Here is a 27089-nt window from a genome sequence, read left to right on the forward strand (position 1 = left end):
GCACTGAGCAGACTGGTTCAGGAAAACCACGAATGGGTCATAAACGACGAAGTACTAGGAGAGGTCTTCGCAAGGTGGGGAACTCCAGACGTAGATCTGTTCGCCACCGCCGAAAACAGCAAATGCCGAGACTTCGCCTCCAGGTACTACCAGCAGGGGACGCTGGGGAATGTGTTATGGATCAACTGGTCGAACAGCTTTCTGTACGCTTTTCCGCCCATTCCCCTGATTCCGGCAGTGCTCATCAAGCTGGCCCGGTCCAGGGCTCGGGTGATACTCATTGCCCCGGAATGGCCCAGACAGTGGTGGTTCACGGACCTGCTTCACCGGTCTCTCCTTCCTCCCATTCGGCTGCCGTGCAGGCCGGACCTTCTCACGAAGTTCGGGGGACAAATGTTACACCCCAACCTCTCGTCTTTGAATTTGGCGGCATGGCTCCTGAGTGCAATATGGCCATCTGAATCTGCCCGATGATTGCATGGACATACTGAAGGAGTCTAAGAGACCTTCCACTCGGACTTCCTATGCTTACAAGTGGAAGAGGTTCTGTATCTGGTGCCAGTCTCAGAACCATGACCCTACGACGTGCAAGGAAGATGTCATCCTTCCTTACCTTCTACATTTGGCGCAGTCTGGACTTAATGTTCATTCCATTAAGGTTCATCTCGCTGCATTGACTGCCTACAGGAAATGCCCTTCACAGACTTCCTTCTTCCAGATCCCTGTGATCAAAGATTTTTTGGAAGGCTTGAAGAAATTATTCCCTCCTGTCAGGCTTCCTTCGCCTTCATGGGAACTGAATGTGGTGCTGTCCAGGTTGATGAAGGAGCCTTTTAAACCTATTCATAAGGCTTTGTTGCAGCACCTGTCCTGGAAGGCGGCGTTCCTCGTGGCCATTACTTCGGCCCGCAGGGTGAGTGAAATTCAGGCGTTGTGTTGCCAAGAACCTTATACTGTATTTCATGCTGCTAAGGTTCTTATGCGTACTCACCCTAAATTTCTTCCCAAGGTTATTTCTGATTTTCATGTCAACCAGACCATAACTTTGCCTACGTTTTTTCAGAATCCTTCGTCTCCAGCAGAAAGGTCTCTCCATTCCCTGGATGTTAGGAGTGTGTTGAAATTTTATCAGGATAAAACCTAAGATATTCGTAGGTCTGACCAGTTGTTTATTAATTATGGATCAGTCAGGACGGGTCTTGCTACCTCTAAGCAGTGCATTTCTAGGTGGATTGTGTCCTGCGTACAATTGTGTTACCAAAAAGCTAATAAGACCTTAGGAGGTAAGCCTAAGGCTCATTCCACCAGGGGCAAAGCTGCCACGACAGCCTTGCTCCGTAACGTGCCGATTGCTGAAATCTGCAAAGCAGCCACTTGGAAGTCGGTTCATACCTTTGCTAAGCATTACTGCCTGGACACTGATGCCAGGGCAGATGCTCAGGTTGGACAGGCTTCGTTGCGGAATTTGTTCGCACAATAGTGGTGTTAATTTCTTTCTCCACCGCCGCTTTGGTGTGGGGATAGGCTTGCCATTCTATTTACTAGATTATGACTATACACAGAGATCCCCTACTACAGAAGGAGTAGTTTCTGTCCTGTAACTCCAGTTCTGTAGTAGGGGTATCTCTGTTATAGTCATAAGCGCCCGCCCTCCTGCCCGGTGGAGATATTTCTTCATGTAAGGAATGCTACAGGTCTGGCGTGCTACGCCTTCAAAAAGAACTGAAAGTAAGAGGGACCTGCTATGCATTCTGGATACTGGGAGAAAGTTCTGGAAAGTTCTCTTAAAGGCACAGTATCCTATTTATGCCACATAATGGCAGCCTATGGGGCTTGTCTGTCCATGCCTTCCTCTCTATCATTCCAGAGTCTTTTACTGCTGGAGGCAAGTTTCTCTATGGTAGAAACTGGGCAGGCTGTGTTGTGTGTAGTGTTGTTTGGTGGAATTTCTTGTTGAAGTACTGGACAGTGTAGCCTGTGGATATAGGCTGCATTATTTGTCTTTAAATTCTCTCTTAAGTGTCTTTGCCGTTTCTGCATGATTTGACAACTTAAGAGATTATTTTTGATTGCCGGGGTCCACGCACATGGGCGGGACTATTCACTAGATTATGACTATAACAGAGATACCCCTACTACAGAACTGGAGTTACAGGACAGAAACTACTCCTTTCTTGCCTTGTAATGTAATGTAATGTATAGGCATTTATATAGCGCACTACTTACCCGGAGGGTCCCAAGGCGCTTCGACCGCTGCGAAACCCTTCCTGGCTTCCCTGAGAGATGGTCCCTTAATGGGTATCTCCAGGGTGAGACCAGGCATCCCCGGCGGTCTGGTGGGGCCGTTAGTGAAGATGAGGCAAGCTAATGCCCAGAGTTGCCGAGTGTGATTGCTGATCAGAGTGGGCACCGAGGCGAGAGAATTATCGAGTCCGCTGACCCTGGTCCAGAAACCTGCCGCGCCGGGAATCGAACCCTGGTCCCGGGCCGTCCTCTGCTCTCGGGTCTGCCGCCTCTAACCAGTGAGCCACACTACTTCACCTGCCTTCCGTTCTGTCATTGCGCCGTCCATCCGCCCTCCGTCACTGGTAATCTCCCCATCTCCTGCCCACAATGAATGGATAGCCAAAATGTATAAAACCGCCTCATGAGAAATTCGTAAGGTCCTAGACGGACTGAAAGTTTGCTGCAGACTTGGTAAAACCCAGGAGTTTTGATGAAAGAATGACATCGGAGTGAATGTATCTATTATACGGCCTCTGCTCTCTCCCCCTCTTTTCCCCTCCCAGCCCCCACCTATGTCATCCTGTCACCCCTTCCCATAGCCCCTGTGCTTGGTATCTGCTTCAGCGTCAAACGTTCAAAACAATACCTTTATTACATGTATTTGCTCTTTTCATAGCTGCAGGACTTGGTTCGGATGCGGTTTTATTAACTGAATGTTTTTCTCGACTCATGTCACTCTCCCACTGTGGATAAAGTGCAGAGAGTCGGCCCGGGAGCCTGCACAGCTCGTTAACGGAAGGGTTTCACTTCGGTGTGACATTCCCATAGTTCAGCAAACTTAACGTGACATCTAGAGAGGTGCAGCGTCGCCAGCTCTGCAAAGCGCCTCTTATTATAAATTGTATCTGAAATTATCCAGTTTCTATAAATCCACCCATTCACACTTTCATCCATCTCCGTGTGCTGCCACTCCGACCCATCCACCCTCGGATGCAGGCACGCCAATCCAACCATATATTCATCCAAGTATACACCTATCAACTATAAACGTATCCATGCATCCATTCACCCACCCATTCACATTTGCATCCATCCATGTGTCCATCCATCCACCATCACCTCCAAATCCACCTCCACATGCACCGCAACATCCACCATCACATCCACCATCACATCCACCATCACATCCACCATCACATCCACCATCACATCCACCGCCACATCCACCTCCACATCCACCGCCACATCCACCGCCACATCCACCGCCACATCCACCGCCACATCCACCGCCACATCCACCGCCACATCCACCGCCACATCCACCGCCACATCCACCGCCACATCCACCGCCACATCCACCGCCACATCCACCGCCACATCCACCGCCACATCCACCGCCACATCCACCACCACATCCACCACCACATCCACCACCACATCCACCACACCCACCACCACTACATCCACCACCACCACTGCATCCACCACCACCACATCCACCATCACCACATCCACCATCACCACCACATCCACCATCACCACCACATCCACCACCACATCCACCATGACATCCACATCCACCATGACATCCACATCCACCATGACATCCACATCCACCATGACATCCACATCCACCATGACATCCACATCCACCATGACATCCACATCCACCACATCCACCACCACCGCATCCACCACCACCACCTTCACCACCACCACCACCACATTCACCACCACCACCTTCACCACATTCACCACCACATTCACCACCACCACCACCACATTCACCACCACATTCACCACCACATCCACCACCACATTCACCACCACATCCACCACTACATTCACCACCACATCCACCACCACATCCACCACCACATCCACCACCACATTCACATCCACCACATCCACCACCACATCCACCACCACATCCACCACCACATCCAACACATCCACTACCACTTCCAATGCATCCACCACCACCACATCCACCACCACCGCATCCACCACATCCACCACCGCATCCACCACCACATCCACCACCGCATCCACCACCACCAAATCCACCACACCCACCACCACCGCATCCACCACCGCAACCACCACCACCACATCCACCACCACATCCACCACCTAATCCACCACCGCATCCACCACCACCACATTCACCACACCCACCACCATCACTTCCACCACCACATTCACCACCACATCCACCACCACTTTCACCAAATCCACTAGCACCACATCCACCAGCACCACATCCACCAGCACCACATCCACCACATCCACCACCTCCACCACATCCACCACCTCCACCACCTCCACCACCTCCACCACCTCCACCACCTCTACCACCTCTACCACCTCTACCACCTCTACCACCTCCACAACCACCACATCCACCACCACCACCACCACATCCACCTCCACATCCACCACCATCACCACCACATCCACCATCACCACCACCACCACCACCACCACCACATCCACCATCACCACCACCACATCCACCATCACCACCACCACCACCACATACACGCCCACCATATCCCCCAGATCCACCACCACCACATCTATATGTGTGTGTGTGTGTGTGTGTGTGTGTGTGTGTAGCTCTGTGTGTGTGTAGGTGCAAATGCAATGTTATTGGATTTTCGTCACAATAAAATACACTGAACATAATCTTCACAAAAGTTATTTACAAACGTTTAAGCTATTGCCATTATAAAGTACAATAACTTTTATTTAAGTATTAATTATTTACAATATTAAAAGCCATTGTTATTTGTAATATCAATACATCTAAGTCACGTAAATACAACACACATTGCATTACAAATGCTATAGGTGTCACATTTGCGAAAGTTAAAACTGTAACTGACAAAGCTATTAATTTTGCAATTTTCAAAACCAACACATAAATAAAAAAAGTGTCATTTACAATACCAATCGCTCAAACTTTTCTAATGCTAGACCTATTGCATTTCCAATGCTTGTTATCCAATATTGATGCTGATGCCCGAGCCTGGCTGGTGTAAAAGTGCCCGCCATGCTCTTTGCCGATGACACTTTATTGGTATCCAAAACACCTACGGGGCTTCAGAAACTTTTGGATCGGTTTTCCATATTTTGTAATCAAAGGGGCCTGGTTATTAACACAACAAAAACCAAGCTCCTCTATTCTAACCCTAGTAAAAAAAGCCAACTGCACGATTACCCTTGATAATGTGCCCCTAGAGCGTGTCAAAGTCTTTGATTATTTAGGGATAAGGATATCGGACCAACTTAAATGGCAGTCTCACATTGAGAAAATGGCCCTGAATCATAAACGAGCTTTGGGAGCCATTGGGAAGGAACACAGAGCCTCAACCTCCAGACCTATAGCTCCAGTACTGGAGATCTATTCTGCGAAAGCTATAGGTAGCGCTTTTGTATGGAGCCGAGCTCTGGGGTTTTAACAATGCTGACACCCTCGTAAAGGCTGAAAATAAGTTTTTAGGGAGCTGGTTCACTACCTAGAGGCACCTCAAACAAACCCCTTCTATATGATTTTGGTCGCCGTTCCATTAAAGACCTTATTACCCTGCGTCCGCTTCTCTATTGGGCTTGCTTATGGCGCACTCCTGAATTATCTAGCTATGCAAATGGCCTTAAAGAAGTGATGAATATGCAAGGGTCCTACAAAATCGTTTGGCTAACCAAGGTCAAGAAGCTTTTACTTGCTATTGGTCTTAACATTGCTTGGGAAACAGGTGTGTCGGTGTCCAAATTGGAGATCAAGAGAGCCTATTGGCAATGGGTTGATGCCCAGGATTCTAGAGATACGAAACTGGACAGGTTGACAGATGAGTTCCGTTTACACAAGACTGTACACCGTCTTGAACCCTACCTGGATTTCATTAGGAAATCCAGTGATAGGGCCCTATATATTCAGTTCAGGCTGGGTACTTGTTAGTGGAAACCCCCCAACCAAACACCTATCAATTGCCCGTTTTGCACCGACACACCCGAAACTATACCACATTTCTTTTTTGTTTGTAGTGCCTACAAGAAACCTTGGTCAAAATGGTTAAGACCCTTCTGTTGTCAGCTTAAGATCAATAACCACGCCATTGCTCTTAGAATTTTGCAGACGGACCCTAATACCACCCTAGCCTGTGGAGTGGCTACATTTCTCAGTTGGGCATGGCTGATCAGAATGAAATATCTTAGATAATTTGATACGGTGAATATTCTTCTTTCTTGCTCAAAGCTGTAATTGGTTTAATGACTTTTTTAATTGTAGCAATTTGGTTTAAGTATTTATCCAAATGTCTTTTATATATGTATCGTATTTTAATTGTATTGTGCTTTTTAAGATATTTCATATCGAAATAAAGCTTTGTATGCACCAATAATCTGTGCAACCAAGATGGCCGCCTGGTAGGAGCTCTAGTCCGGAGCTCCTAGTGCTTGGGATCCCTTTCTCGGAATTATCCCTGTTAGCAGTCCTCTTTAGCGAGGAACGCAACTCCCATAACTCCCACAAGTAACTGGATTGCAACCTGAAAGTAACTGGATTGAAAGGTGAAACACACGTACCTGAAGCACTGGCGGCTGGGACCCCTGCCACTTTCACCGGATCGTCGGCGGAGCTGCTTGTGGCTGCTGCGGTCGCCGAGGAGGCTGGTCGCGGTCAGTGATCCGTGATCGTCCGGGAGGCTGTGGGCGTCGGAGAAGTATTGTCGTCTGGGGCCCCGACACTCATCGGATCTTCGGCGGTGCCCCTGACGGTGGGCTGGAGCCTGCTGTGGCTGTCTGCTGTGGCTGCCTGCCGTGGCTGCTGCGGGCACCGGTCACAACCGGTCACTTTTAACCCGCAGAACATCGGATCTTCGGCGGTGCCCCTGACGGTGGGCTGGAGCCTGCCGTGACTGCATGCCGCAGAACAGAGCGAAGCGGCGGGACCCCCCTGCGGAGAGTGCTGACGAGGAGGCGGCAATTGCAAAAACAACAAGTGATGGACCGAATGTGGATCAATGTCACACATTCCCCCAGTCAAAAGATCTGGGCCTAAATCCATCGTTTTTTTGCACTCCACACCACCCTGGGTTAGACAATGGCGATATGCAAATCAGCTCTGACCCTGTTGCCCCATGGGAACAGTCCAGTCCGAACTACAAAAGCCATGTCCTTCCCAGAACGGAATCAAGCATCCGAGGACCGGACCGGTTTCGAGGTAACACCTCTCATCAGCCCGGCTAGCTTGACTCCAAGTGGTGTGGAGTGCCTGGGACCCACGTCTGGGCATCCCCAGCGCACTTAGGGCGGCAATTGCAAAAACAACAAGTGATGGACCGAATGTGGATCAATGTCACACATTCCCCCAGTCAAAAAATCTGGGCCTAAATCCATCGTTTTTTTGCACTCCACACCACCCTGGGTTAGACAATGGCGATATGCAAATCAGCTCCGACCCTGTTGCCCCATGGGAACAGTCCAGTCCGAACTACAAAAGCCATGTCCTTCCCAGAACGGAATCAAGCATCCGAGGACCGGACCGGTTTCGAGGTAACACCTCTCATCAGCCCGGCTAGCTTGACTGCAAGTGGTGTGGAGTGCCTGGGACCCACGTTTGGGCATCCCCAGCGCACTTAGGGCGGCAATTGCAAAAACAACAAGTGATGGACCGAATGTGGAACAATGTCACACATTCCCCCAGTCAAAAGATCTGGGCCTAAATCCATCGTTTTTTTGCACTCCACACCACCCTGGGTTAGACAATGGCGATATGCAAATCAGCTCTGACCCTGTTGTCCCATGGGAACAGTCCAGTCCGAACTACAAAAGCCATGTCCTTCCCAGAACGGAATCAAGCATCCGAGGACCGGACCGGTTTCGAGGTAACACCTCTCATCAGCCCGGCTAGCTTGACTCCAAGTGGTGTGGAGTGCCTGGGACCCACGTCTGGGCATCCCCAGCGCACTTAGGGCGGCAAGCACTGGGAGCCTCCCTGTTGCTGCGGAGGCCCCGGACGACTGATCCCTGGTGCTGGAGCGCCAAGCCCTGGATCACACGGCTCGCGGCGGAGGTGCCTCTGCCCTCTCACCGGAGTGCCCGCTGGGTGCTCTGGCGGTGGATGGAGGCGGAACCCCTGGACAGTAGCGGTTGGGCTGCAGTGCTGCTTAGGAGAGCTGGGCGGCGGGTCGGCTGGATCGCGGCTTCGGGGGCCCCCGGGAGGACCGCGCTGCGATCACACACGGAGAGAAGTCACCTCATAGCCCCGCCCCCCCCCCCAGGAAGTGCACTGAATAAAACAAAACAACGCTGATAGCACAACCATCAGCTGTCATGTATTAATGGCATTTTTATTTTTATGGAGCCTACAATTGGAAAAGAGGAATGTACACACCGACAACTTGGAAAAAGGGCGTGTTGATGCCAGCAGAACAATCATCTCGTACAAAAATCGAGCCCAGGACTATGGCAAGGTATCGTGCCTCTTGCTCAGTTTTTCATTTTTATTTTTGCACCACTTTTTAAGCTGATTTACATGACTTTTTTGTGATCCTTCTGCCCAAAATGGCTGGGGCCATAAAATTGTAGTATTTACTCGACTCCATTTCCCTGACTTCCTCAGAAAACCAGATCTTTCACCCAAAATGGCTGGGGTCATAAACCTGCAACAACAAATCGCCAGACCCTCACAAAGCTCATTTTAAAGCACTGCCTTCCCCTTGGCCCTCCAAAATAGACATAGGACTCACCTCTACCCTCCCAGTAAGATAGAAACAGGACTTCCTCGACCAGCCCCTGTTTAGTATATGAAACTTGTCTGCATTGCTGATCTCAGGACATAAAAACAAACATAGGACTGCTATACTCTTTGCTACCTCTCTATCTTGGCGGCCATCTTAGACTAGTCAATCCTCATCTCTTCACCATGCCTAACGAAGCGGCCATCTTAGGCTAGTCAAAATCTCTACCCTTCCATACACACTTCTTAACTTTTTCCCCCACACCTCCCTCGCACACACCATAGCTCTTTTCCTACACCGACCCTCACAGCCCCCCTCCCCTGCCTATTCCCCTTCATCCAACATGGAACCCACGGGCAAACACACATATAAAATTAATTACCCCCCAGAGCTCTCCAAAAAAAACGCAAAACATTTTAAACACAACTTTTTAAAGTCCCACCCTGAAACCCCCTTTTTAGACACCTACTTCTCCCTCATCAGCTAAGAGCACCGATATCATTCTTTACACTATACGCAGAGCACAATAGAGAAAAGCATTCCTCACCCTACTCACCATCTCGACCACCAGGAAAACTGCCCATGGCATAACACTTTCCACCACACCATCCCAACTCTACCCAGCTAGAGCATCCATCACTATCTACAACAACGGCACTATCTTAATTCAATCCACAGACAGAAACCTTGATCTATTTGACAACCTGTTCCCCACTTTCAAAGAATACATCTCCAACGCTCAGATCCCACACCATCCGGCCTCCAATCCCAACATCCTCGACCCCACAGCACCACCTACCACTAACACGCCTCCTCCCTTCCCCCAGTACTCTACTCTATCACCCCCGGCTACATACACTTCACACTCCTCAATCCCAGACGCGGATCTCCCCTCCGCCACCAACACCCCCACTCCCACCACCCCACTCCCACATAACCAGAGCCCCACACCTCCGACTAGCTTCTCAGAACAACCCACCTCACCTGACTGCACCCCACACAACATGTCTCTCTCCCAACCCATCCCCCCCCACTCTTTGCACTCCCGCCACTCTTAGACCTCACTCTCCCCTCAACCTCTACCCCCCACTCTTTGCACTCCCACCACTCCTAGCCCTCACTCTTCCCTCAACCTCTCCCCCCCACTCACTCCCCTCTACCACACGTCACCCCCGCAACGCCCAGCCTCCACACTTCCCGCAATTGCCTCACCCCTCCTATCATTGATTCCCTGTCCAATAACACCAACACCATCACTAATCCTTTCACTCCCCTCCCCCCAACCTCCCTACCAACCGGAACATCAACACACTCACTAACTCCTCCAACCCCAACTCCAACCACTTCACTAACACCCCCGCCCCTCTCCCCCCCTATTCCAGTAACATGGACACCTGCTCTCTCTGTGCCCACCCCCAACTCCTTACCCAACCCCACGCTGGACATGATTATGTCCACCCTCCTCCAAGTGAGAGAAGAACTCCACACCCTCAAAGAGTTACTCCTCACACACCCCAGACACCCCCCTCCCACCACCACTTCTCAACCTAACAACATATCCCCCTCACATCCTACTCACCCCCTACATTGGACCTCTATCCCCTCTCGCAATACCTCCAACCGCCCCAGACGCACTATCAAGACTCTTTCCGACCTCGACATACACACCCTACTCCGCACATATGTCCCGGTTCGCCAAAACCTCTTAGCCACCACACACCTGTCCATTCCTACGATTCTCTCCAACCCCCTCAGGCACCCCACGCATAACAGAGGCTCCGTCCCCAACAACCTCACAAAAGGCCCCCTCACTCCAGATCCCTCCTCCTCCCTCTGCACCCCCAGACTTAAATGCACACTTCTCAACTGTAGATCGGCCCAAATACACTCCTCGGAGGTCACTGATCTCATCACTACTTTGAAACTTGACCTAGCCATCCTAACTGAAACATGGTTAACTGAATCTTCTACTCCTATCATGGATATCCTAGTCCCCCCCCCCCCCCCCCAACTACTGCATCATTAGACTTGAATGGTCCAGCAAGACAGGCGGTGGAATCACATGCATTTACAGGAGCAACCTTTCAATTAATAAAGTCACCGCCCCCTCTCTTACCTCCTGTGAATACATCTGCCTTGATGTCATCAGTGAAAACAAACCTGTATGTTCACTACACATCATCTACCACCCACCTGGGGACAACCTCACCTTCTCCCAACAACTCATGGACACAATCTCAATCAACTCAGGGCGGCAAAACACACAAATTTTCCTTGGCGATTACAATCTTCAGTGGAATGATTGCAGTGACGCAGTGGTAAATAGCCTCAAAAATTTCCTTAACGCTTCTGACCTCACCCAAATTTGCAACAGCCCGACCCATGACAAAGGCTCTATCCTCGACCTTATCATCTCCAAAGAAGGCACTATTCAACTTGATTCAATCCAAGCCTGTGACTGGTCAGATCACCATATTGTCACATTCTTCATCAATGAAAAAGTTAAACTTAACCCTGTCCAATCCTCCAAGCCCAAAGTTTGGAAAAGAGACCTGAAGAAACTCAATCCAAACTCTTTACCCCCTAACAGCTACAATCTCCTACTCCCCCCTACCGGCGTTACTGACGTTCAATACTTAACTGACCACTATCTCAACGCTATGACCTCAATAATCAATGAGGCTGCACCGATGCAACTGACAAGAGTCTCCACCAAGATCTCCAACCCTTGGTACGACGGGAGTCTCAATGAAGATAGACGGGCCATGCGAATGGCAGAGCGCACCTGGAGATCTGTTCCCTCTGCACTGCACCTAAAAATTCAGAAGAAAAAGAGAAACGCATACTTCAGGAAAATAAAACGCTCAAAATCAGATTTCTTCAGACTCCAGCTCGACCCAGCAAAAAACCGTCCAAGAAAACTGTTTGAGCTAATCCGAACACAATCCAAGGAACAACCCCAAGCAGTCGACACTATGGGCAATGCACCTTCCTGTGAAGATTTCTCTGCTTTCTTTAACCAAAAAACTGACAACATAAGGAGCGATCTCCTCATTGACGCAAGCCTTTACTCCAAACCCCACTGCATATCACCCAATGAACCAAAAAACAATGCGACATGGTCATCCTTTGGCACTTACTCTGAAGAAGAAATTGACAGACTACTCAGCACCTTGAAACCATCCAATCACCTCACTGACCCTCTTCCTGCTAACGCTGCAAAACACTTCACCCCTTTGCTCCTCCCACTCAGGACTAAAATTATCAACAGCTCACTTCAACAAGGAACCATCCCTGACTCCCTCAAAGTTGGACAAGGTACACCTTTAGTAAAGAAACCAACAGCCGACCCCACTTATCTAAACAACTACCGTCCTATTACCAACATTCCCACTCTCGCCAAACTGTTGGAAAAATGCGTTCAACTACAATTGACAAAGCACATAGAACAGTTTGATCTCCTCAACCCTCATCAATCAGGCTTCCGAGCAGGGCACAGTACCGAAACTGCTACGACTCACATAATTGACAACGCCCTCCAAATTTTAGATCAAAACGATACCTGCCTCCTCATCCTTCTTGATCTCTCTTCAGCATTCGATACTGTGAAACATGAGAACTTACTCGAACTCTTAAACACAAGATTGGGTCTTTCTGGGACTGTTCTTCAGTGGTTCACTTCCTTTCTATACAACCGGTCTCAGAAATTCAAGAACAACAACTTGATGTCCTCTCCAGTACCTGTATCGTTAGGTGTCCCCCAAGGATCCTGCCTATCCCCAACTTTTTCAACCTAGTTATGGAACCTCTCACCACCTTGCTACAAGTATCCAATGTACACTTTCACATGTACGCGGATGACACCCAACTATATCTCAAACTACAATCCCCCAAAGACATTATGCGTCTGAACTCAACGATCAGAAGCACCCAATCCTGGTTTGCCGATAACCACCTCAAACTCAATGCTATGAAAACTGAGTTCCTTCTGATCTCACCTCCCGTGAAAATCTCTACCACTCAAACCTGGCTTAAACACCTAACTGCACTCAATGTCCAACCGACCATCGTGGATTCAGCAAAATCTTTAGGCATAACACTTGACGCCAATCTCAACATGCAGCAGCATATCAGCAAGGCAACTAAGGGAGCGAACTTCCAAATAAATACCTTGAGGAAACTTAAACCCTTCCTCCCAGCCAAAGACTTCCAAACTGCAGTACAAGCACTAGTCATCCCTCGCATAGACTACGGCAGCATCGCCCTCTGCGGTCTCCCCCTAACTACAACTGCACCCCTAAGAGCTTCACTAAACGTGGCAGCGAGACTCATCACTGGATCTAAAAAACACTCACATATCTCCCCTGACTTTAAATCCCTGAACTGGCTGCCTTTTGAAGCCAGAATACATCTGAAAATTGCCTGCATGACGCACAAGGCTATACACCTGAACTCACCCGGCTACCTCACTCAGAAGCTGACAATTTCCGGCGGCTCCAGAACCACCAGAAGCACAAACAATCTTCTGCTGAAGCCTCGAAGATTCCGGAAGGAAAAAAAACGTACAAACGCTCCTTCTCAGGAATGGCGCCTAGGATCTGGAACTCACTCCCTCCTGAAACCAGGCTCATCTCCTCCACTCTTCTTTTTAAGAAAGAAGTAAAAGCTATCCTCATGGCTAAATACACTTGAACTACTACTTTTGATCTTTTAAGACTCTGCGTCGATTTGTACTACTTGTTTGATCCCTTTGCACATGTGCATTACTTGTATTATCGACCTACCTGATTGTCCATGCTCCCTCTTATTTGTACTACTTGCATTGATGACCTACCTTCCCAACTATGCTCCCTCGTGTACCCACCCTACCACTCACTTACCCCTTGCCAGTTTGTAAAGCGCTCTGTTATCTGCAAAGATCTTGTTCGCACTATATAAAACTTTCTAAATAAATAAATAGCAGATGAGGCAGTCAAGATGCAACTCACTGCTAATGCTCTGAGTCCAAAATAAGGTGGTCTTTCGTACTGCATAGAAACTCTCCCCTCCCCATGAGATTGTAAGTATGCATCTATGGCGGCTGGCATCCGAAGCACACCATCTGGGAGCACGTGGCCGAACTTCAACACCCACCCTTGACCGAAGCAAAGACTTAGCATCGTTGGATTTTGTGTTAGGATTGTGCACGGGGGAGGGGAGCAGCCGGGCATACGCTTTACCTCGGGGTTGATGTCTCCAAGTCGGATAATTTGTACAATCATTGGGTGATGTAACCAATTTCTAGTTACAGCTGTGTTCAGAATATGATGTAGATAGGACTCTCTGTGTTTACTCCGGGTGAGACTTGACGCGTTCTTTAAGATACCCACTGCATAGTGCCTTGGGGCCGTTCCTGGCGCTCATGCAATCTGCACCTTTGTAAAAGCGATATCTTTTGGTTCAAAAGCCAATAAATCTCATTGAGAAATGGTCTGTTGGAATAGTTCTGTTTATTATCTTTTTTGATGTTCAAAAACGGAGTTAGAACTTAAGCACATCTTGAGTAGGAGTAATGGTGGGAGGAGAGACTGTCAAGAAGAGTTTGTAAAGATAGTTGAAGTACTTTTGAACATCACATAATGGCACCAGTTACACGCAGTTAAAATATTATTGAAGGTTTCACACAATACCATAATGCTGATTGAAGAAAACGCAGTTTTGGCAGCTGCGGGGACATGTACTTTTATTGTAACACTGTGCGGCACAAAATGGGTTGAGGCAAAGGCACTAGGGGTTGAGCTGGGATAAAACCCTAGCATTCCAAAATGTTTGTCAAACTTCCCAATGCTGTTGGTGGCCCTATGCAGGGCTCGAGTCGGGGTACCACGTGGAAGGACGGCGTCCCCCCACTTATTTTACCGGGAGCCCGATAACTGGAGCAAATGGAACCACACATTCACTCTTTGGCCTCTCTGGGGCGAGATCAGAGATCATTCAGAAGCTGCTCACACGCTGGCTTCTCTGATGCAATCGCATCGAAGGGGTGAGCCAGGGGATGCAATGAGTCTGATGGTGCCTGCCACCTTTCATGACGTCACTTCCTGTTGTGACGTCAGCGTCCCCCCCCACTTCTTTTTAGGTCGAAGGCCTAAAAGGCTGCGCTTGCGCAGTCTTAGGCCGGAGATTTAATGAGTCTGAGTAGCGCCGAAGGTCCCGCCTCCGTGCCCCATCTCTCCTTCATTGGCTGGCTTCCTAAACGGAGGCCAGCCATTGGAGGAGAGATGCGTCACTCCAAACAAGCTCCGTCCTTTTCGGATTTGGGGGCGTAATTTTTGATGTTCTTTAGACAGTGACGTTGTCCGTCACTCAGAACATCAAAACCACGCCCCCAATTCGGAAAAATTTCAGGAGCGCCGGCCGCCATTAAGCTGTTTGTTGTACATGAGGTAGGTCGCATGCTCCCGCTGTCCTCGTTCCCGCCCCGAATCCGAAAGTCGTTGTGGCCGCCGTTTTGTTTTTGCCGTTTTATTTTTCTTTCCATGTTTTGTTTTTGCCGTTTATTTTTCCCGTCCCCTGAGGCTCTCCCGTCCCCTGAGGCTCTCCCATCCCCCGAGGCTCTCCCGTCCCCCGCGCCTCGTCCCCCGAGGCTCTCCCGTCCCCCGAGGCTCTCCCGTCCCCCGAGGCTCTCCCGTCCCCCGAGGCTCTCCCGTCCCCCGAGGCTCTCCCGTCGAGGCTCTCCCGTCCCCCGAGGCTCTCCCGTCCCCCGCGCCTCGTCCCCCGAGGCTCTCCCGTCCCCCCCCCCCCGCGAGTCTCTCCCGTCCCCCCCCCCCCGCGAGTCTCTCCCGTCCCCCCCCCCCGCGAGTCTCTCCCGTCCCCCCCCACCCCCCCGCGAGTCTCTCCCGTCCCGCTGTCCCCCTCCCGCCCCCTCCCTGTTGTGGCTCCCGCTGTCCCCCCTCTCGCTGTTCTGGCGATACGAAACCGCTCCCGCTGTTCGTGGCTCCCTGTCGGCCGTGCTCCAGCCCTAGGAGTCACACTCCATCCCCAGGCTCGCCTGTGTGCTCCAGCCCTAGGAGTCACGCTTCACCCCCGGATCCGATGTGCGCCACCATGATGCCCTCTAACAGACGCAGTCCAGCTCCATGCCCGACTGCCTGCACCAACATGTCACCGATGCATTTTACAAGCCCTTGGTGGAAAGCAGTTATTTGGGGGACTGCCCTACACGAGCGACGGCCTGAAATCAGTGACCCATATCCTCATTAAGTAAGCTTCAAGTCGAATTACTTACAGTGCCAAAATATAGCCCTTGTTACTTTTTAAATAATGTACATTTTAAGGTCATATTTTTACCATCAGAAATATATTTTGAACTTAGGTATCTGATCAGGACAGAGTGGAGATCGGGGAGCTGGAAGCATTTTTATTGCAGTGTAGACGCTGAAATCATGGTTTCGGACGGTGGTAAACCTAGCTGATCAGTTCCGTGCCGTTGTAGAGGGTGTTCCAGCACCCCAGCTGCGAGGGATGAAGCAAAACTTCATCCAGAGTAGAGCTGGTCTGTGTTCCCTGGAGAGCACACGGTGAGCTGCATTGAGACTTGCGTGGAAAGGAACCCCCACGTGAAACCCTAGGGTTCCTTTCCGACAGTAGATGCGGGTCTGTGTGTTCATAGAACCCCCCCCCCCCCTCCCCCCCCTCTTGCTGTGTGTGCCTGGAAGATGCTGGCAGGAGGGGGCGTCATCCAGCCCTCCCGCTGGCAGGATGCACACTAGGGCTCTGACTCGGGTGCTTCACTCTGATTGTTGGGGGGCTGCTGTGGACGGCGCTGCATGCCCGGACCCTTTAGCACAGTCGCATGAACTGCCACCACGCTGGCAGTTGTAATGATCGGCATTCGTTGCCATCAGCGCCTTGTGCAGGGGCCGTTTTGGGCGAAACGCATCGGTGGGCACACATCTCCTTAGCGCGTCCAGCTGTGGCCTCTGCACTTGTGAAAACAGAAAACGCTTGCACCCGGCATCGGTTGGCCCATATGTTGACAATCATGTGGCACGAAGTCTGCCCCTCCCCCTCCAGCTCACTGTACTGAGTAAGGGAGCGGGGCGCTTTTAATGGCTGGTGTTCAGTGTCCCACTCTTCAGCCAGAAACTTTCATCAGGGATATTAGGTGAAGATACCAGAGATGCCGCTTTCGAGGGGTTCAGACCGATTGGACGAGTATTCAGTGACTCACCATTTACTCACGCAATTTTCACAAATGTGTACGTGCGGCTTCTGGGCACTACTTGTAATGCGGGAAGCATGAACACACAAACAAGGTTGCCTTATAATCACGCCGTGAAGATTTGTTTTTTTCTATTTCACCGGGAAGAGTCGGTACTCAGGCCCCTCCTCCCCGCGCAGTTAGGTTTTGTACTTTTCTCCCGGTGCAGAGTTTGAACTTTGTCATCGGTTTCACAGAAAGCCTGCACATGTCCAATCATGAATTACCTTGGTGAACTTGTGAAATCCGACCCGCCTCTCTTCCCGAGGGAGCAGGCTAACTTTTGCGAAAATTACTGGAAGCATTAACTCCTATAGCCTAATATAAAATGTAGCTGCAGTGGTGAATTTACCAGTTAATCTCATGACAACAAGCTAGGGACATCTGGCTGTTGTGCAGGGTGTCTGCTGTCAGGGTGTCACAAACAGGGATGGGTGGCAGATTACATAGCTGCGGTGTGTGCATTAGGTTACACCGCGTGGGGGTGGGGGTATCACTTTAGCGTCTCTTTCAGATGCATGGGGAAGGGAGATGGATGCTAGTGTGAAACCTGCAATGCTTACCAAAGTCGATGGAGTCAGCACTAGGGAGGCACTCGCCGCGGTGATGGCTGTGGCGTACTGGTTGCACTGAATGGGAGTCGGGAGAGCGTTAGCACGGTGTGCCTGTGATGAGTTACGGTGATGAGTGAGTTTTCTGCAACTGTGGTCGAGGGAAAGGGGAGTTTGCCACAGGCAGAGAGGAGAGAGTTAAACTGCTGCAGGTCGTGCATTGTAAGGATTGGATTGTTATGCCACAGCTGTGAATGCACCGTAGTGCTATAGGATGCATAGGAGGGACATATGCTTGATGCAGCTAGCTGTCCTAGATGTGGCTAATGGCAAGCACAGCGTTATTCCACTGTGTCCTGTTTATTTATAGAGTTTTGTTTCACGTGGCCATGGCATACACAGTGGTCACTGTTTTCTGTGGAGCACACAGACGTTAAAGTTGTAGGGGGGCCCTTAGGGTATGCGGGTATGTTTACCTGTATTCATCTTAACTATAAATATGACACCGCATAGGAATGTTTGAGTGGAACATTAGGGCGAAGATCCAAGATGGATGACTGCTGCAGGTGTTTACCTCTGACAGGGTGTCTTACTGCTGGGAACCAAGCGTTTCAGGGACTCACCTACCCTGAACCCAAGAAGCAGGCAGGGAGCGAGGCTGTGGACAGCAACAGGGTCGGGTTCTGCTCACGACAGAGAAGGCGACCAGGTGCTGTGTTTTCGCATCGCCAGCCTAAGCCCTGTTCGTGTTGGAACGTAGTTCTTTCAACCGATAGCATTGGGCTTTATATGTTGCCAACATTCTTGTTATCACCTGATTGGTCGGTGTTATTTCACAAGCATCAGTGGGTTGGCAACCTGCAATTTACACCCATGACGTCATATCGGCGTATTATGGATGTGAGTCACAAACATGACATCATTTTTATCAGCTGCAGATTTCCAGCCAAGTAGAATCTTAAACATGTTCTCGTCAGTCGTCAAACGTGATGATTTCTCGTTGCCCTTTGATGCTTAGTTGCTCCGTGGTCCTTCACAACACGTTCGGGCACGGATTTCTCATCTATTGTGGATGTATGCCACTGGAGCCCTCGAGACACTGCAAGGCCGTTTACAGTGGTAAAGTGTCGGACTTGCTTTGTGCACAGAGCGGGCACACACCAAATATCTGTATTGCGCATTCGTACCATGTATTGCCCCAGAGGCACGCCTGGAACACTGCCAAATTTTATTAAATGCAGCTCTAAATTAACGGGACCCTGATGCCTTCACGTGTATCTGCTTTATAAATATAAGTAGTAAGCAGCCCATTTAAAGCAAAATATGGAGTAGCAGAGATGACAATTTTTGTATTGGAATGGCATATGGAATATTCTTCGAATTACAGTTAACCGACCCACCTGTCCTTGGTTTGCCTTTACTGCACGAGATCTACGTAAAAACAATACCAGCATATGTGAGCAACAATGCCATTAATTTAACAATTAAGCTATTGGCAATGTAAATGACAATGCCATTTATTTATGATTAAAAAAAAAAAAAGAAATGTCATGAGCAATGCCAAAAGCTCTACCTTTAATGATGCCGAGACCATTGCATTGTAAATGCTTGTTTAGGACTTGTGCCCTGGCCCTATGGGTCATGAGACTTCTGTCAAACCCATCAAAGCATTTCCCTGCCAGTGAAAGGAAATCAGGATAGAAGCCCTCTCCGCACCACATGCAAAGTTGCTTAGGAGTAGTGCCATGTTACACAAGTGTCCATAGGCTCAATATTGAGAGTACTTGTAGTATTTACCAGAGGCCTAACATAGAAGTTTAGTTTTTTTTTGGTCTGGCTTGACAGTGCTTTTATCTGTGGAACCTATTGTTACCAATGCTTTTGTATACGCAGAGGAGGCTTTGTCTTCACCCAGAGGAGAAGTCCTCTCTCAGCTTATGTTATTGTCTGCTTGGTGTTTCAGTCTGCCTTCTACAGAGTGCCTGCATTGTACTTAACTATTTTGTATCTGAAAAGTAGACTGAGTCATTACGCATTAAAGTATTTATCTTTTTTGTGCATTGTATGCTTAAGTCAACTGTTTAACATTTTGAGTTTTTTCACTACATGTTTTTTTAAATTTTATTTTAAATAGCTGGTGCTCAAAATTCAAATCTGACCTATTGGGTTATTGATGTCAGTGACTTCTCCAAGCTGGTACAAAGTCTTGACATTTATTCTCACTATGAAATAAGTGGGACTAGTTTTCTTTATTGGTTGTAATAAAATAAATGTGTAACCTGAAAGTGTTTCTTATCTCCTCAGGATTACACACATGAATTCCACAAAACAAAAGCCAATTTTCTTGCGATACGGGAACGAGAGGATCTCCTGGGTTCTGTGCGGAAAGATATTGAGTAAGTGATCAATTAGAACATCTAAGATGTTAGTCTGGTCAAGCTTTTGAAGGCAGCTTTGTGCGTGTAACTGAACGTATTGGCTCCATAATATACCATTTTAATAAGCCTACATCATGCTGGTACATTCAGACTGAAAGTCCTTGTTTCCCACTTGCAAGCGCGCTGTGTACCCTGTTCCCCTGAGGATTTTCAAGATCTGCGTTAAACTTCTACTGATTGCGTCTTACTATAAGCCTGAATGGTTCCATTATTGTGTTTTGTACAATAAAACTTGCTTTGACTAGAAGCACATGCAGGGACCAGGTATGCAAAACTGTTTCTGTGAATCAAAATATTTCCAGGGATGAACCAGTGCTTTTTCATCAATGGTGTTAATTTTGCTCCGAGATATTTAATCTATTGGAAAACATGCCCGTGGCATTGTGCGAGACAATACAGTGTGGCTTCTTTAATTTGGCTCGGATTTCTATATCAAATAACTAGTTCCCTGCGACTGCCTCATGCTGAAATCGTGCTGGTCACATCAGTCCCCAGGCAGAATGCTGAATTCGTGATGTTCAGTCTTCATGATGCATAACGATGACTACATGCTGGTCAGTTCAGACAAGGGTACAGTTAACAGCTATGCTGTCATGACTCAGTTCTCACCCTTCAGGGAGGTTACTATGGACGACCCCACTCTTTCGAAACAGAATGCCTTTAAATTGTTTCTAACTTAGTCCAAATTGTAGCTCCCGTGTTATTAATATGTGAAAACAAATACTGCCACCTAGCGGGTAATACTAGAATAATTCCTAAAGCTCTTTCTTATGTTCAGGTAAATCCGTCCCGGGCTTTATTTGGCGACCCCTGAACTTGTTGCAATTCACAAATAAATGTCTCCAGACAACTAGAATAGTCTTCTGTTCCTTACCTAACTGTTGTGTTGCACACATAAAAAGAACATCATCCATATTCTTGCAGACCAACGAATTGGCAGGATGAATTTTGCACTTACTTGGTAGACGAGTAAGAGTTTTAAAAAAGTAAAAATTTCAAGATCCATCCTTCATTGATACTGCTCTGTGTTGGAGTCTACAGCATGTTAAGGTATTTGATAAAGTGCTTTCCCCTTTTGTAATTTACAGTGATTTTACACCCTCTTCCTTGGCTTTCCATTACATCCTGAATACATATCAAACGCTTGGGCGCTACTCTCGCGTCCATATTCACGTGCGTAGCCAACATTCTTTACCAAAAACCTGCCCCTTCTCAGAAAAACCTGCTCGCCCTTTCGCGTGGTCCCCAGCCTCAAGCCAACCTGCCAGGTATGGCACTTTCTCCTTGCTTCTAGACCTTCCATGCACCCTCGCATCAGAAACAAGGCTGATTTACTATAATTTGGAATACCAGTAACAACGAAGATAATTCCACGGATTTCCCTTTATCCTGAAATCCCTGATCACACTATCATGACCTTGATACAACCTATAATATTTTTTTGTGTGTGTGTGATGAATTTCCTTTATCTCTTTTCTCAGGTTTTGAACGCTCTTCCTACCTGCTAGGCACTACCTACCTTGTTTTACAGTCTAAACATAACTACGCATCTCAAAGCACAACCACTGCAATTTGAGATGCACTTTTTTATAAAGTAGTTTTCACCTCCTGCTTTCCTTTACGGTTATTTTGGAATTGTAATAGTATTCTTAACTTGTATTTCCATTTGCTTAGACAATAGGCTGTGCTTTAAAAACAAGCAAGCATGTGAAGTCATTTGGTTGATGTTTGTGGAGAAGTGTGGCTCACTGGTTAGAGGAGGCAGACCCGGACGCTGAGATCAGGCCCGGGACCAGAGTTCAATTCCCAACGCGGCAGGGTCTTGAGCCCAAAATGTCCACGAACTCGGTAATTCTCGCTTCGGTGCCTACTCGAATCACAGGTTCACACTCTGCAACTCTGGGCAATAGCTTGCTTAATCTCCATAATGGCCCCCTGCGGCGTGATGCCTGGCTTTCACCTTGGGGATACCAAGTAGGGGCTATCTCACAGGGAAAAACCAGGACGGGTTCCCAATGCAAAGCGCTTTGAGACCTGGCGGTGATATTGCGCTATATAAAAACCCATCCATCCATCCATCCATCCATGTTTGCATGATGGTCAAACGGACGGGCGCACCGTACAAATGTCAATCCTGTTCTCTTTGCCAATGCTGTTTTTTAAATAAGTGACACTTGGAAGTGAGCGCAGACAACAGTATATGAAAAAATGGATGATCCAGAAAAGAAAAATTGGCAAAGCCAGTATGTCTGGGTTTAATGCAAAAATGCATGCAGGGTTAGCACATTAGAGCCAGACATGCAGGAGTGGACAAAGAGTGAAAGTTATAAAGTAGTGCCTTACACATTATTATTCAAGCGCTTGGGTGAAAGAGGACGTATACACCTAAACAGCCAGTAGCATTACGTATGAGATGAATACTCCACAGGGCATGCCTGCTTACACTAAAGAGAGGTGCAGGACCAGTAGTCCCTCATATATTTTACTGGAGGCGTAATCACACACCCAAGCTACTAATAGGAAACAATGTGACAAAAATACTCCTGTGGGCTGATTCAAGATGTAACGTAAAGTGCCTCAATCCAATAGCTAAAGGTTCAGAGCAAAATAAGTCAATGGCTGAAAGAGGCTGACTCGAACCCCTTAAATTTAGTACAGAATACAATATGCCATGTATGGCACAAACACCATACACGTCAGAGCTAAAAGAAAAAAACACATGCTCTGTTCCACTGTATTTATTTATTGGATTGGCTTCACCCTTAAATAGGTGGGTAGATTAAAATCTGCCTCTATATTTGTATGTATGGATGTACTTCTACTTTTTTGTCTACAGCGATAAACTAATTTCTTTGCCTGTTGTCACAAAAGCTTATGTGCAGTTACACTAACATTGTCTACAAGGTTTTAAATACAAAAAATATAAAATGCTGTATCTCTCTTCATTCAACTAGTTGTGGTGTAGCAAAAACTATAGCTATTGCAGGAGCGTTTTGGTTGTCGTAACTGTCCATATTTAGGTGTAACTCCGTTCGCTATGGTTGCTTGCAATATGCTTAAATATGTTGATTTGAGCACCAGGACGTGTAGCCCACACTGCAGTGAGATAATGAATGTTCGTTTTATACACTTTAGATCCTATAAAAGCGGTTCTGGAGTGAACAACAGGAGGACGGAACTATTTCTGAAAGAACATGAGCACCTTCGAAAGTAGGTTCAACTCAGTTTACCTCATTAATGGTATATTAAAATGTAAACTCTCGCTTTATTAAATATACATTAGCAGTGTGTGAACATTAAGAAAAAGCATTAATCATTTGTACATTGCATGTGTATTTTTAACTGTGCAATTCAGACTTTTTATGGAGTGTATTGGTGGAAAGGGTTTAGAGACTGTTAGCCTTCTATATAATTCACTATATTATTTAAATTCACTGTTACTATTTCTCGTCTTGAGGTTTGGTCTAGGAGTTTCTATTGGTATTTCAATGGCTGTTGGAGACTCTATATTTGATATCCACCACGAAGCCTAGGTCTTCGGCATCTTGTGGTCTGGTGAGGTACAGGGTTTGCACATTTGATATCTATTATTTTGGTATGAAGTTTGAGTATTTCCCGAAAGTGGTGAATTCTGTTCATGTTCTATTTGTGTAGTCTTTCCAGTTTCTTTAGGACTGCTCTACCATTCCTACCTTGAAAGTTGTATCTTACACACTAACTACCCTCATCCGTAGGTCTAAAAATGACTGAAGTTTTTTTAGCCCGTCCAGTAGACTTTAGGGCTAGTTATCAAGGTCGTTTTTTGCTCTTTTCCCATGTTTTCAGCTGGTATTTAAAACAGACCTTCAAGCTTTCATATATTGCATCTGCCATTTCTTTATTTGGGCCTGAGAGCTTATATTGGCCGCCCTGTAGAACTTGGGGCCACCTTACACTGTCCATTCATCCCATGTTTGGAGGAGAGAGCTTGTGAAGGATCTCAGCTTGATCGTTTACATCAGCGAAAACCATGCATGCATTTTATTTTGCTGATCCCACGTAGCCTAGAATTCCTTTAAGAGTGGGTTTACTGATCAGTTACTCTTTATAATTTGACTTTCATGAATGAGCAAATGTAATTAATAACTGAAATGATTACCGCTGCACTCCAAATGTGTTTTGAAAGTTCTTGGAGGTAAACCAATTAGTAAATCTTATAGGTACACCAGGTGTTCACCTCCTGGATCCTGAGGTGCTATTAGCCAAATGTCTAGAAAATCTTACAGCGACTAAGAATAACCCGGGGTACTCTTGGGCACAATCTGTGCTATATAACAGTAAACACAAGTCATCCAAAGTAGAATTAATTCTTTACTCCATAAGAGTTAGCAAATTCTCCAACAATTTCAAAATGTTGTCATCATATTCAATTCATATGACAAAATCAAAAACGTATATTCCATAGTTAGTTCTCCATAGAAGGTATGTCAATTAACATCCACATTGTTTTAAATCCCCAATGCATTTCGCACAAAAGCGCGCTTCCTCAGGGGGTCTGTAAGTAAAATGAAATGAGGAATATATGTAATAATACTGGTATCCAGAAGCAAGACAATACGAGAAAATACAAAACTGTGAGTGAGGGAAACATAAATCGAACGTACATCAGATGGTAGTGATGGGTTCATGCAAGGTAATCAAAAAGTGCCCAGCGTGTACATATATAACAACAGCGACAGACAATGTCGCCATGGTGAGCAATGGCCGAGTGAATAGGAACATGCAACAGATCTATCTAATCGAAAAGTGCACACACGCTGAAACTGAGAAAACATGAGAGAAATGACGAGACGTGCGTAACAAACTAAGTCATAAGAAAGTGCTCAGAAACTCAAAAACGAATGGTGGCCAAAATTTTAGCAAAGTGACATGAACTGTCCGAATCGGTATACGCAAGTGCAGCTTACCCGTATGGTGGACAAAAATAGTTAAACGCCGGTAGATAGATGTAGCGAGAACCAGGCTCAGGACGAGGCATGAACCCGGAAGACGCCACGCATGCGCATATGCGTCAAGATATTCCGCACGGTGAATAAACATAAAAGAAAGACACACAAGTAGCCCAGTGTTCATAACCTGAAGTTTGGAGCGGAGGTGTGAAAACAGATCCCATGTTGGAAGCATGGGGGGGGGGGGTGTGGGTATCGGGGAGTGATAGAAACAAGCACAAAACTAAAAAAAGATGCAAAAAATCGAAAAAGGAAAAAGGAAAGAATATGCAAAGTGTGGGGAACAATAACAATCAAAAGTTATAAAATAATGTAATGAAATAAAGCAGGGAACTGGTGTGGAGTGTCTGAAATTAGAACCAAAACAAGCGTATTGTTCAACATCATATTAAACAAAAAATCGCTGGTCACAGCTAAATGGAGAGATCAAGAAACACATAATGCAAGATGTATCAAATGTCATAAGTTCATAAATGATTCATCGATGATTCATAAATGGCAGCTAAATTCAAGACGTTCATTTAGTCCTTTCGACTGAACTGCCTGTAATCGATATATCCAGTATAATTCCCGTTGTAGCAAATGTTTGTTATTGTCTTTATGAGGTTTTTTGTCAACTTTTTCCAAAATCAAAAATCGGATTTGGCTGGGGTTATGAGACTGTAGAATGAACTGTGCAGCAATGTTGGACTTTAAATTTTTAGTGCGGATATTGCTCCGGTGCTCATTTAACCTTATTTTAATTTTGCGTTCAGTTTTGCCCACATATGGGAGGCCACATGGGCATTTAATCATGTACACCACATTACTGGTATCGCATGAGGCATTTACTTGAAGGTTAATGGCGGTGCCTTGGGTAGGGTTGAGCCATTGTAGATCCAGGGATTATGCTGCTGCAGTGACTACAGTTGTGGCACGGGATAGTTCCTTTAAAAATGGTGTTGCTTGTGATTGTGGGTTGTCACTTTGCTAAAATTTTGGGCACCATTAGTTTTTGAGTTTCTGAGCACTTTTTTATGACTTAGTTTGTTACGCACGTCTCGTCATTTCTCTCATGTTTTCTCAGTTTCAGCGTGTGTGCACTTTTCGATTAGATAGATCTGTTGCATGTTCCTATTCACTCTGCCATTGCTCACCATGGCGACATTGTCTGTCGCTGTTATATATTTTCACGCTGGGCACTTTTTGATTACCTTGCATGAACCCATCACTACCATCTGATGTACGTTCGATTTATGTTTCCCTCACTCACAGTTTTGTATTTTCTCGTATTGTCTTGCTCCTGGATATACCAGTATTATTACATATATTCCTCATTTAATTTTACTTACAGACCCCCTGAGGAAGCGCGCTTTTGTGCGAAATGCATTGGGGATTTAAAACAATGTGGATGTTAATTGACATACCGTCTATGGAGAACTAACTATGGAATATACGTTTTTGATTTTGTCATATGAATTGAATATGATGACAACATTTTGAAATTGTTGAAGAATTTGCTAACTCTTATGGAGTAAAGAATGAATTCTACTTTGGATGACTTGTGTTTACTGTTATATAGCACAGATTGTGCCCAAGAGTACCCCGGGTTATTCTTACTCGCTGTAAGATTTTCTAGACAAATGTAATTAATGCCATGCTAGTTCCACAGGTGGAGCCTAGAACTGTGTGTGGTCATTTTAACCCCACTTGAAGTATATCTATGAATCTTGTATCCAGTATTACAGCCCTGATCTCTAACATTGAACTTGCATTATCGTTAGACTCGGATGATGTTTGGAGATTTTTTTGATCTAGCACACACTTGCAAGCCTTACACATAAATATTTGTTTTTCAAGCCCCAGTACACGTGTATTGTTTAGCAGAAATGTTTGCTTCATATTTTTTCACGTGGTGTTTT

The 27089-nt window shown here is 46.9% G+C and overlaps 1 protein-coding gene across 1 annotated transcript in view; it reads left to right on the forward strand.

The window, feature by feature from the left end:
• The window catches only part of GOSR1 (golgi SNAP receptor complex member 1), a 591443-nt gene that overhangs the window by 197253 nt on the left and 367101 nt on the right, over positions 1-27089 (forward strand). Inside the window, exons 5-6 of the mRNA XM_086951506.1 lie at positions 20067-20158; positions 23336-23410. Coding sequence (XP_086807632.1) covers positions 20067-20158; positions 23336-23410 — 167 coding nt within the window. The remainder of the gene's footprint in view (positions 1-20066; positions 20159-23335; positions 23411-27089) is intronic.

Source organism: Lissotriton vulgaris, unplaced genomic scaffold, assembly GCF_964263255.1.
Source record: "Lissotriton vulgaris unplaced genomic scaffold, aLisVul1.2 SCAFFOLD_863, whole genome shotgun sequence".
Taxonomy (NCBI): Eukaryota; Metazoa; Chordata; class Amphibia; order Caudata; family Salamandridae; genus Lissotriton; species Lissotriton vulgaris.